The sequence below is a fragment of the Haliotis rubra genome, unplaced genomic scaffold (genome assembly GCF_003918875.1).
Source record: "Haliotis rubra isolate DU_JTF1 unplaced genomic scaffold, ASM391887v1 Scf118, whole genome shotgun sequence".
Taxonomy (NCBI): domain Eukaryota; kingdom Metazoa; phylum Mollusca; class Gastropoda; order Lepetellida; family Haliotidae; genus Haliotis; species Haliotis rubra.
In genome coordinates, this window is record NW_025765092.1 from 1,589,743 (window position 1) to 1,603,425 (window position 13,683).

Here is a 13,683-nt window from a genome sequence, read left to right on the forward strand (position 1 = left end):
AAGGCCGCACTCAGCAATATTCCAACCAATTGACGGGGTCTGTAAATAATTGATCCAGTGATTGGCATAATCAGCATCGATCTACACAACTGGGATACGATGACGAGCCTGACCACCCGATCGTGTTAATCGCCTCTTACCATAAACATGGTTTGCTGAAGACCAATTCTAACCCGAATCTTCACGGGTGAGTTCACGGAAACAGACGAGGACTCCCGTATGCTCACGGTAACATACGATGGGTGGGAGCACGGTATGCTTCATTCGCAATATCTGAACCCATTGTAGCCATGATTATGAAACTTGGTCCAAAGAGTGAGTGAGTATGGTTTTACGCCGCTTTTAGCAATATTCCAGCAATATCACGGCAGGGACACCAGAAATGGGCTTCACACAATGTGCCCATGTGGGGATGGTCCAAAGAGCACCATATCCGTACACATGATGATTTTTATGGAGAAGCATGTACAATGTGAATGACCCTCCCCATATTTATGTACAAAATTAGTGACCCCCATGCCATGTACAAAATCAATTGCCCCAAAAAAAAAATAAAAAAAATAAAAAAAAAAAAAAAAAAAAAAAAATAAAAAATAAATAAAAAAAAAAATTAAATAAATAAATAAATAAAATAAATAAATAATAAAAAAAATAAAAAAAATAAATAAAAATAAATAATTAATAAAAAAAATTAAAAAATTCTAAGCATAATTTTAAACATTCGTTTACAAAGCCATAAATTATGAACGGTTCCTAAACCTGAAACAGGTGTGATATTCTCTGTAACTTCGCTGGTCACTCATCATAATTTTGGATGTGCAGCAGTGTCTTTTCCCTTGGAGATCACGAGTTACGGATGGTCAAGCCATGCTTCTCCAAAGAGGGGACCATGGCTGGTTCGGATCAGGCTTGGGTATTTGTTGATTACGATGTCATGTTAGGTACGGTTTGGATTTTCGCTCATAATATCCATCACTGGCTTGTCTAGTGAAGAGTCGATATTTCCGTCATATAGCTGGAATATTGCAGCAGTGTCTAACTAAAACCCGACAGAAAACTTTCCTTTCTGTAATTTGTCCATTTAAACTTCTTTTGACTGATTGTTTGTTTTGGGTGTTTGTTTGTTGTTGTTGTTTTTGGGTGGGGGTCGGGTTTGGGATGGGGGTTTGGTGTCAAGACGGTTGGTGGGTAGGTGAAAGGGTGAGTGAAGTTTGTGAGTGAATGGCGAGTGTGGTGTTGAGTGTGAATGGCCCCCGGCCGCTTTTAGCAATATCAGCAATTGCGGTGAACTTTGACAACTTGAGTTTTTCCCCCCTCAGATATCAGACCAAGTACGATCTTTGGTCCACAAAGCCACATTGACCGAATAACACAGATACCCATGAAGATACAATGTAGACTTTAGACCCATCGACCGGATTCTAGATAAAAAAATAGACAGTCACATATTTATACCGAAACAAAAGAAAAGTAAAATATGAAAGCAAAAAAAGGTCAAGGCCTTGGCCTACTACGCTGTATCTCAAGTTAAACACGATTTAACTCCCATTTTTAAACTTTATTATATAACGAACCGTGGGGTAGTCTAGTAGTTATAGCGTTCGCTTGTCACGACGAAGTTCGATTCCCCACATGGGTTCAATGTTTGAAGCCCATTTCTTGTGTCCCCCGCCGTGATATTGCTGAGATATTACTAAAAGCGGTGTAAATCTTAACTCACACACTCAACTGACCACCTGTCCAAACATCTTCCTGGCGGCCGCAACTAGACTGACTTGTCCGGCAGATAACATTCGCGACCATTTAGAAACAGCGTGATGCTAATAACTAATACATGGTCCATTATGATGATATAATAGTAATTGCCCTATCCTTATACACGGGACATCCTGAAGCCTGTCAGTCAGATGAAAATGGCAGCACCGCTTGACAGAGTGACCCCGAGTCAAAGCCAAAGCAAATCTAGATGAAACACAACCATGTCGTGTTCTTGATTCAACATATGAAAACAGCAGAGGCGGAAAGATTCGTTTTCTTATCCTGACTCATCTTTTGCTTATCTCCCTTTCCTTTTCGAATGGTAGTGGAACAAGTGAATCCCTTGAAGTTCCCGAAGCGGACGTAAAATACACTCACCCACGAGTTACCTCCCTTTCCCCGCGCAAACAGTCATGTGACCAGCCTTACTTGTCACTCTCTCCCTTTTCGTCCAAGCGGATGGTTGGGCGAGCACTGGAGTCCCTTATACGGCATTATATCCTTTTAATTTAGGGCCTATTCTTCAAAATTACGCTGTATATGGATTTGGCAATAACTACTATGTATTATTATATGTAAAAAAATTGTAAAAATTATTTGTATTTGTGTCTTTATTTCATCGTTATGTAACTTTGTTTACATTTCATGAAATCTTGCAGTGTTTGCAGGCACAGGTTATCCGTGGCTGATCCTCACCCCCAGTGCTACTGCTGAAGTTCATAATACTGGTGCTATGTTTAGTGCGTTGCAGGGGCAGTCTGCTGGTAAGGGGGCCAAGAAGAGATTGACTACAATGCAGTTGACTCCGTCTCAGGCTAAGAAAAAGACGTCATCTTCTTCTATATCGCAGAAGAAAGCATCTGTTGCCAGATCGGAGGGTAAATCTACGCGTGCTAGTAAGTCAACGCAGCAAAAATCCTTCAACGAAGAGATATTACCTCCACATGAAGTAGACGTTTTCCATCCCCAGCCGATCATGTAAAACTGTCGACAGGGGGATGGCGTCTACAAAGGTACTGGAAAAATTGGAGAATACTAGAGGACGACTACTAAGGATACAGAGTACAACTCAAGGCCACACCTCCGCTAACCCTCAGCCCGATGGTCTTTGACTCTGCAGAGGAACAGGCAGACAAACTACAAGAAGCCATCGACTCACTACTTATGAAGGAGGCGGTAGAGATAATAGATCAACATCATCTCACTCCAGGCTTCTATTCCCCAATTTTTCTATTTCCCAAGAAGAACTCCAAGGAGAAGTTCAGACTGATTTACAACATGCGCAAATTCAACAAAGACTATCTACTAAAACCAGAGAGGTTCAGAATGATCCACCTACCTGAACTCAGACTACTCGTCCGTCCAGCAGATTACATGGCCAGCATAGACCTGCAGGATGCGTATCTACACATCCCCATACATCCGGGAATCAAGAAAGTATCTACGATTCCTATTCAGAGGGCAGCACTTCCAATGGAACGTCCTACCGTTTGAAATATCTTCGGCTCCGTGGCTATTCACACGAGTAACCAAGCCTATAGTAGCATATCTACATCATTGAGGTCTATGCAATTCCTTCTACTTGGACGACGGAATTCAGGTTCACCAAGATGCCAGTCAACTCAGACTACAGCTGAACTTCACGATCAAGTTGCTCACTCAACTAGGATGGCTGGTGAACCTTATGAGTTGGAACCAAAACAAGATCTGCAATTTCTGGGGCTAAGGTTTATCACAACACAGAATCGTATTGTCGTCACAGAAGATCGTTGGGTCAAGATACAAGCCATGATTCCACCAGCAGTCATCTCTCCATTAACACTCGATCATGGCAAGTTCTACTCGGTCTACTAACCTCGGCGCAGGACTAGACACGCACAGGAAGGTTACAACTAAGACCGCTGCAACAGTTCCTGACAAAACATCTAGACAGCGTCGACCCTATCTTGCTGCCAGACAACCTCAAGAGGTATCTAAGGTGGTGGACGCACAGGTCGAATGTTTGCGGAGGGACCTATTTACAAGAGCCGGCCTTCGACACACATCTCTACGTAGACGCTTCGATGCAGGGCTGGGGTGCGCATCTCAACAATCAAGTTGCATCAGGAAGGTGGTCCAAAATAGAGCAGCATCTTCACATCAATCTGCTGGAGATGAAAGCCGTGATCAACGCCTGCAACTATGGCCGAGCTCGCTGAACAACAGAATGCTGATGGTCCACACGGACAACTCTACAGTGGCATTCTCCATAAATCGGCAAGGATCCACAAGGTCTCCAAGCCTCCTACAGCTCACATTCCAGTTGTTCCAGATCACAAAGGAAGCAAACATCTGGATAAAGGCGAGTCACATACCCGGAGCCAAGAACGTACTTGCAGACGCTCTCTCCCGACCACTGCACCCGTCACCTACGGAATGGATGCTCCATCCAGAAGCGTTCCGGCTCATCATAAGGGAAATAGGATCCCCTTGCATAGACCTGTTTGCCACGAGGTTCAACAAACAACTACAGACGTTTGTCTCACCAGTTCCAGATCCTCAAGCCTGGGCAACAGATGCACTGAGCATATCTTGGGAAGTACTAAACGCTTACCCGTTTCCACCCCCGATATTACTTCCGGAAGTACACAGGTGCTACAACTGACTTTGGTCGCACCATACTGACAGCGAGAGTATGGTTCCTAGACCTAATAGAAGATCTCGGAAGTCCAGCAATCAAGTTACCAGATTGGCCAAACCTACTCATACATCCGCACACCAAGCAAGTCCACGGAAACCCGACAGTGTTCCAGCTACATGTGTGGACCGTATCAAAACATGTTTGAAGAAGAGAGGATATTCCGCCAGGGCGTAACCTGTATGATGACAAATGGCTGAAGTTTGAGACTTATGCAAGGCGGAAAGGCTTCACTGCGATGAAAGCTACTCATACTCAAGTGGCGGAATATCTGTGTCACCTTAGACAGACCAGACATCTGAAAGGTTCGACAATATCTACATACCTCACCGCCATCAGTACAGTGATTACCATGAAACAGGCATCAAGTTGATGACAGTACCAGAATTACTTGCTCTGCTGAGATCTTTTAAACTGGAGGACCAGCAAAAGAAGTTCAGAACTCCAGCCTGGGATCTGAATGTAATTCTACGTCATCTTACGAGTGATGCCTACGAATCTCTAGACCAGACTACCCTCGAGCTGCTGACACAGAAGACTCTGTTCCTGCTTGCGCTAGCCACGGCAGCTTGAATATCAGAGATACCTGTGCTGGACTTTGGTCCAGATTCGACAGGGGGCAACATGCGGCAGTTCATCTAGGACTTAGATGGGACTTCATTGCCAAGAACCAACTACCTGGTCAGCCAGATAGACAGTTCAACTTACCAGCGCTATCTACAATCCTCGGACCAGAGGATATAGAAGACCTATCCTTGTGTCCGGTCAGAGCCCTGAAGATATATCTTCAAAAGACTGAGACAAGAAGACAAAAATTCAAGCGCCTGTTCATCCCATTATCAACAGAAGTCTCAAGAACGACCATATCGTTCTGAATGAGAGCCCTCATATTGAGAGCCTATAAAGCAGCAGGACTAAACCTCCCAGAGCTTCCAACCCACACGAAGTCAGAGCACTGGCGTCAACACTGGCTCTGCACGGAAATTGCTGTATACCAGCAATTATCGAGGGCTGCTTTTGGAAGTCAGACACAGGGGGGTACAGGACGTATCTAAGGACAGCTGATGAATCCACGTAGTGGCTTGACCCACCACCAATCCGTCGGATTCTAAAAGCAAAAGATCATGAGTCAGGATAAGAAAAAATATGTAATTTTTCAAGTAAAATTGATATTTTAATACTTATCCTGACTCATGACGAGAAGCCCTCCCAACCTCCCCGCTGGAGACACTTTGGATTTCACAGCAGATCCAAGTGCATGGGCAGAAAATCAGGAGAGAGTGACAAGTAAGGCTGGCCATGACTGTTTGCGCGGGAAAAGGGCAAAAGGGAGGTAACTCGTGGGTGAGTGTATTTTTACGCCCGCATCGGGAACTTCCAGGGATTCACTTGTTCCAGTACCATTCGAAAGGAAAGGGAGATAAGCAAAAGATCATGAGTCAGGATAAGTATAAAAATATCAATTTTACTTAAAAATTACATTGAAATTCCTCTAAAGAAATGTTTTCAAAGACTAATTGCTAGTCTAACATCAGGTACACCAACATGTCAGTGTCAGTGTACACATCTCACGTGTCAATCATATCACCTACTGCCAGATTAGACTTATTAATGTCCCTGTAGTATACTCTGACAGTTTTACTATGGCTGGGTCCGGTCCAAATTTTCTACCCAGATACCCCACCCCCTATTACCCTACCCTACCCCATGATGTTAATTCCTGACATCAAATTCAATAAATGGCAGTATATTCCTAAGCTCCCATGCCACAATTTCGAGTTTATTCAATATCTGAACCATGTATTATATTCAAAACGGGTGACTGCACAGTTATGTTCTAAATCTTCTGAGACAATACAACCTTTTAATAATGAAAGAATAACCTATTACATTGTTTAATCTATTATACACATGACCATAATGGGTATAGAGACGGGTACCTGGTCCAACTCATTACCCTCCCGTTCCAGTATCCGTCCCAGCCCTAAGTTTTACATAGGTGTCTTTCACCCTGCATGTCAGCCAGAGTGTCGATTTCAGGCACATTTCAGTGTATCAGACAAAACAGAAGCATTTGATTTTTCAAATTTTATTAACAAAAACAAATATAAACATGATATGAATATTGAATGAACCTTCGAGAAGCAAACTGGAAGTCTAGGCCCCATTCCTCAAAGCGATCATAGTGTTATGCCTGTCGTAAGTCTATGTTAAAGTATGGGAGTTACGATCACTTAGGGTTACGATCACTTTGAGGAACGGGGCCCTGGACAACATTTATTACCTCTACCTACCTGGACAGGAACAATGACTATGGCACATACATGATACTGACATTTGATGTAAACACTTCCTTGAACACAAAACAACTATTATATCCATTTAAACAGGTTAGATGGAAACTGTTCACATGATTCAAATGCCAGACATCTTGCAAGACAAATCTTCAAAACCCACAACAGAACCTTTCAACAAAGCCATGTTTCTCATTCAATACAGAAGTGTGGAGTGTCTCCATTACTGAGACCGCTGTCTTATACCTGGAACAATGCTTACACAATAATTACAGTTAAGACGAAAAATAATTTTATGTGCAACCCCATAGCTACTATTCACTCATTTGCACACTGATGTTGGCTTTCCTTTCCTCACATTTTCCTAATCCACCTAAGTGTTGAAGCATAAAATCCAAAACCTACAACTTCAGAATGATAAAACATTTCTTCACCATGCTGAGGTCTGAAAAAATAAAAAAGTTATGGTTCCGATTACCCGACTGACCCTTGAATTCTGGTGCCGACCCTAGTTGTTTTTTTACGAGGTATGAAGAAAATAAGTTTTCAGATATCATTGTTTTTCCCCTGCACCAACTGACATCGGGCATTCTGATAGAGAAAGTCGACATGATGGCCACAAGCTTGATTGGATAAACAATTACTCATTGATAAATGTGTTATACGTTTGTACTTTACTTCTAAAACAAATTTTAAAAAAATAATTACTTCCTACCTACCTACCCTAAATTTTAAAGTGGTGTAAACCGAACCACAATTTTTTTATTTGGCCTAATGTAGCACATAATACTATTGACATCTAGACCTTTTAAACATTGATAAAGAAACTGAAATATTCAATGTATATGCATCATGAAAGTATGGAAATGCATGATAATTTGTAGCTCAAAAGACAAGAAAATGACTTGAGCTGTAAATAAATAACCTGCATGACATGGACTGTTGTGACAAAATCGTATCGTTTTATTTGATTCTGTCAACGATTACAAACATTCGAATATGTGAAGGCAAGAATTTATGGTTGTCAACTTCTTTATTTTGAGGAACATAATGTTTCAGAGTATATTCTTACTCCTTCATTAAGCCTTTATCAATATCACTTCTAAATTAAATTCAAAGATTTCCAATATGTGTTTTGTTTGAATACCACACCATCATTTTAGGTCATTTTGTCAAATATTATAAATGTTCTAGTACGTGTTTTCAAAGTGTTTCTGTATAAATATCAACACACTCAAACATGCAAAAGGCCCCGATTCTCGAAAATGGTTACTTTCAGTTGGAAAATATGACAAACATTTGGATGTTGAAATGATAAACTTGTAACAAGCTACATAAAAAAAGGAGCAACTTTCTTTTTGCAGAGAGGAAAAATACACTCACTGAAATATTAAATACATGGAATGCTAAAAGGTAAACTAGCTTTAATAGCACCATTAACAGATTCTTGTGTATAAAAAAACACTGACTTTTATACATAAAACTATCGTTACTTAAGTACATAAACTGTACCAATATATCATTGTAAAACAACGGTTTGACAAAACCACAGCCAAATGATACTGTGACCTTCTATAAAACAGCTACAGATTTAACTGAGAGATCACAGAAACACTGTTGTGGAAATACAACTAGAAGAGATGAGTTCTGTTTCCTCTTCTTTTTAACTTCACCCATCATTACTTCAGTGCACACAAATCCTCAACATCACCAAGGCTAAAAGTGGACTAATAATAATTGATTTCTTAAGTGCCTAATTTCTTGCCCTACGTCAAAGTTAAAACCAAGTCAATGCTCGTGTGTATACAAACAATCCTGAAGTAGTGAAATGCTGAGCAGAACAAAGGAAAAATTTGAAATTATCTTCAGATTTAGTGTTTCTATATTCAGAAGTTGTAGAGTTCCATAATTGGGGACTGCAAACAGTGTCCTGTCACTTAGCCAGATGATGTGAAAAGAGGTCTCTCACATAGCCAGAGTGGGATTTGGCTGACTAGGGTTAGAGTTTTGATAAAACTTAGTCCAGATTAGCCATAGTTTGTATCAACCAAATGCTCGATTAGTGAAATTTGTATTAAAGTGAGATACATTAATTTGAGGAGGCATCAGAGGCTGGTTATGCAGAGCTCTATTTGGTTTGAGCTGACAGATTGTGTGAAGCACTGGATCCAGAGATATGGAGGATGACACAAACATCACTTCCTGACAAACATACAGGAACATAAACACCAGCTAGCTGTTGTCTAAATCAGTAAACATGTGTTCTGCTACATCCGTTTGAATTTGAACTCCTCCCTTTAGATTTTCTTACAGATTGTGTCATCAGGTTGGGTGACTTTTGCAGATTACAACTTCTTTATTTGTTTTAGATCCAAAATAAAGAAGATATTTACCACTGTCAAGGCTTTCACTGTTACTTACCAACCTCTAAAACACGAATCCGTTGGTATATGACCAGATGGTGGCCACATGAATACGTGCAAACACCTAGTTGCGGGTACAGCAACGTGCAGTAAACTTGGACAAAGTACTGTGACAATGTGTCCCAGTCCACCCAGCTGTGAATGGGTACCTCGTAAGGATGGGAAAGCCGCAATAACTCAGTGCGCCTTGTGGCAGCAAGAGTTGTATGATCCCCAGAGAGCAGAGATTGATAATACGATGTGCCGTTGAGATTGACATCCAATGATCGAGGGAAAAATACCAGGGCCTTGAGCATGCACTGGTGTGTGGATATGTGCGCTATATAAATATCCATTATTAATAATAAAAATTATCAAGGCCATGAGATCTTCTATCCCCATGACGACAGTAGCTCCACAAGTGCTGCATCTCACAACAGCATTATATGAGGAGTTGTCCCCCCTTGGTGAATCAAGTCTGTTGCTGAAGATCCATGGCTCAGCTCAACAAATGTGAAATGTGGCCCTGGAATTTATGCGAAACAAAATTACTTGACTGGAGTATGTGAAATTAGATAAAGATATTATCTAGGCAGTGTTGGAATATGTGGGTTGTTTTTTAGAGGACTATTAACAGAACTAGCACAAGCCGAGTACCAGCATTGAATATTAAAATCACATTGTTTCTAGTCAAATCAGATAAGTGGAAATGTGTCATACACATAAATGACTCTTATTATGCGAGTCGAATACCAACATTGAATATTAAAATCACATTGTTCTTAGTCAAGTCAGGTAAGTGGAAACGTGTCATACACATAAATGACCCATATTATGTTTTTGCACAAGTTAACTTTTTTATCTGTAGTGCTTATCTATCTTTAGCATCAATTCATTATTTTGCTAAAACATTAATATTGGTTCTGAAGGCTCTTTGCTTTTGAGTTCTGCCAGTAACCATGGTAACACATTGCTGCAAGAAGGAATTACCAAGATTCTAAATTCAAAGGTAGGGGGATGGCAATCTTGGCCATTGATTGACACATTAATTATATGATTGTTATGTGTCAAGGTTTGGAATTTCTAAAGAAACTGTGCCTTGTACCTACCCCTTGTCCAGCTGCACATTTAGCACATCGGGACAACATACTAGACTCTGTTGGAACACTTGATGGCATTCCGTCAACATCCATTGTTGTCCAGCCATTGCAGGTCCGTTTCACCTGAAAATGTAAATATTCTCCATACTGACTGGCACAAAAATCGCCTCAGGTCACCCTGTACTTTCAAAAATGAGAATGGTGAGTGAGTGAGTGAGTTTAGTTTTATTTACGACACTTTTGGCAATATTCCAGCAATATCACCAAGGGACACCAGAAATGGGCTTCACACATTGTACCCATGTGGGGAATTGAACTCAGGTCCTAGCATGATGAGTGAACACTTTAACCACTAGGCTAAACCACCGCCTAAAAACAAGAATGAGGGTGCAGGGAACACCCGGTGTTACGCTGTGCAGGGTCAGGTTCCCCAAACTGGAACAACTGGCCCACCGATTTAAAAAAGTGGGCCATCACCTTTCTGAACTAAGGACAGCATGTTTTATGATATTTAACAAATTTATGAACTCACAATTTGAGCACTCCTAGAAAAGGTCGTCATGTGATTATGCTCACTCATGAATTAACAAAAAAGCAACCTGAACATTGAGTTTGACAATAGATACATCGGGATATTACGTTTAGTGCTGATTACTGTTCAAGATTCAAGTTACAGTGTATGACTTGAATGGTAATTTGTAAAGACTCGTTCATATTGTTAGTTTTGTTAAAACTATATCTCGCACTACGTCAACAAAGTATGCCAACTCAACATTATTTGCGTGAAATTTGGCACAATGACTATTAATTTGAGAAAATAATGACACAAGAATGTATATCTCCTGCCAAGGTGCATTCCAGTAATTATTAATTGCAACAAAATTATACCAAGAAGAACAGCAAATTCTAAGAGGAAGCAGAAGAAATGGTCTAAGAATTTCAATGCATACCTGAATGTCTGCTGAATTTTCATGAATGTGCAGCCGTGTGTCGCAGACACTTTCACGTGGTCTTGTGGACAAATCTAAGGCTGTAATCTGATTCTCATGAGCAGAGATGTTTGGTGAGAGTGTGGATATTTCATTTGAGATTCCATAACACAGTTTCTTCTCCTAAAAATACAATATGAATTAGGCATGATGGCGAGTACCTGAGTTTGGACAGAGCAGAGATCGACATGATCAAACAGTTTCTTGTCATCTACATTAACATAATTCTTCAAACTTAAAAATTCTATGTTGGGAATTTGTAATGATTTTTGGATTTTTCATTACACTAAATCTTGAATAAAGCTAAAAAGGGAAAGTTGTGATAAAGGTGATCCCATCATACAAACATGTTCACATATATCGTCACGATATGGCTGAAATATTGCTGATGTGACTAAACATTAATCACTCACTCAAATATATCATTACCCTATTTCATTCTTGCTTAGGCTTGTTCAAAGCTATCAAAATTACAGGCATAATTTATTTCTATAATTTTGATATGTCATAGAGTCTATGGTTATACTGTATATTGTCACTGAAAACACTTGAATTTCAAGTCAATATATAAAACTGAAAAAGAGTATATTATTATAAATTTAATACGTTTGCTATCCTAAGAATATTATCTTTGGTAATGATGCCTCTGTATTTTCACTCCTTATGTCTATTAGCCAATCCTTAATCTTTAGCAGTTTACACGTGTCTACGTTACAAATAGAAAAGAAAAGATAACATAACCTATATTAATAGTGGCAGGTGGTTAGCATGGTTAGGTTTAGTTACCAGCTGGCAAAAAATAGGAACACCGACTGTAGCGAGCGTAGATTCAAGATTCAAGATTCAGTTTATTCAGTAATTCTGGACTTAAGGCCTACATTACAATAATTGTTGCTACAGAATACTATGCAAGTCACGTGAACATATGGTTTCATACATGGTTACATTTATGGCTACGCACAGTAAAAACATGTTTGAGATACATTGCTACAGACTTAATGGTCATAATATTCTTAGAATTTAACAAATTTGACAGTGAATGTTTATCTATAACAGTGTGTGAAAGAAATGGCATATACTTTTTTCGCAAACTTAGATACTGGGTGCATACAAACATGACATGGAACTCATCCTCTATAGCGCCTGTATTACAATTAGAACAGATAGCGAGCGTAATTCATAATGTGTGCGACATAACGTTATCACAAACATCTCAAAACAGAGATTTAATTTTAGCTAATGTTGCAAAGTGTTACGGTTTCTCTTTGTGACAAGCTGATGACTAGATTTAGGACTAAGTGGGGCAAATAATGAAATATTCAACGTAATGATCTCACCGGTTGTACTTCTCGGCATATGCCATCTGTAAATGAACGTTTCCTTTTTAATTCTAACATTGTCTGCAGCTATTTAAGAACTTATCATTACAAATGCACGATGTTATCAACAAAAACACATGCAATTTAACCGTAAGAAATTGCTCTAAGTCCCGCCAACATCTTAACCGAAACCGGATGTACCGGAAGTGTCTCCGAACAGGTGCGCTATTTTGAGGTACGAACGAATATAGATTTTTCGCTTTCGAATATCGTTTTTATTGCACTTCATGAAAAGCGCCTAATGTGTCACTTGTATGAATATTTATCACAACATTTATTTTGCGTATGTAGTTGTCGCTCAATGATTATGAATTATTGAATTTTGGGACGTGACATTCTTCCTTTCGGTGCTCATTGGGAATGCGCATGCCTTTGCCATGGCAGCATTGTAAACTTCCGCTTCGACCCTCGGAGCCCCCCTGTGAGGAAGATCATCATACCTGTAGTCCATATTTGAAGGTGACAGTATATGCTATATAGGTGGCCTGACTTTTATTGTAAATATATGTGTGTTTCAATTTGGTTAAAGAGAAAGCTACACGCCAAAGTAAACTGTCTTCTGGTTTACTGGGCCGGTTAAATTTAGGCTAAATTACCAACTGCCGTGAACTGGTTAAGAAACACAGTTCTAAGAACAGCCACCCACGCTTTCAGTATATTCTAATTCCCCACGTTATTAATTTTACCTTTACTTGACTGTTGAAGAAAATTTAGTCCCAACTTGCATTCGAAGTGAAATTGTGATGAAACTGTGGTGGAGACGAACACTTTATTCCATGTTGGTTTTGCCTTGGCCTACACAGACGCACGCTGCCCATGGACCAGTCGTTGTGTACAGACTCTTAGGGAGTAATCATTATGCAACATCTCCCTTTCTTTAGAAAAGTAAAGATAGCAATTAACACACTATCCCAGCAAACAGTTTAAACAAATGCTAAACAAGTTAAAATGAACAAATTAAAGTCTATATCTCTTTCTTGAGAAATTAAAAGTCTTTGCTAATAAGCAGGACCACACGTCATATCTTCCTCCCTTTTTTTCTTTTTAAGGCACAAAGTCCCTGTATCGGGTGGTGGTCTGACCA

The 13,683-nt window shown here is 39.9% G+C and overlaps 2 protein-coding genes across 2 annotated transcripts in view; one reads left to right on the top strand and one right to left on the bottom strand.

Annotated features, from left to right (window-relative positions):
- Positions 1–9,372: 9,372 nt before the first annotated feature.
- Positions 9,373–12,737, bottom strand: LOC124259327. The gene is made up of 4 exons (XM_046693452.1): positions 12,558–12,737; positions 11,182–11,343; positions 10,241–10,354; positions 9,373–9,657 (listed from the first exon to the last, which is right to left on the bottom strand). Exons 1-4 carry the CDS (start codon positions 12,615–12,617, stop codon positions 9,631–9,633), a joined length of 363 nt encoding a protein of 120 aa, XP_046549408.1. The 5' UTR covers positions 12,618–12,737; the 3' UTR covers positions 9,373–9,630.
- Positions 12,738–12,980: 243 nt separating this feature from the next.
- LOC124259337 (transient receptor potential cation channel subfamily M member 3-like) overlaps positions 12,981–13,683 on the top strand; it is a 57,254-nt gene continuing 56,551 nt past the window's right edge. Inside the window, 1 exon segment of the mRNA XM_046693463.1 lies at positions 12,981–13,058. The gene's annotated coding sequence lies outside the window, so the exon portion shown is untranslated.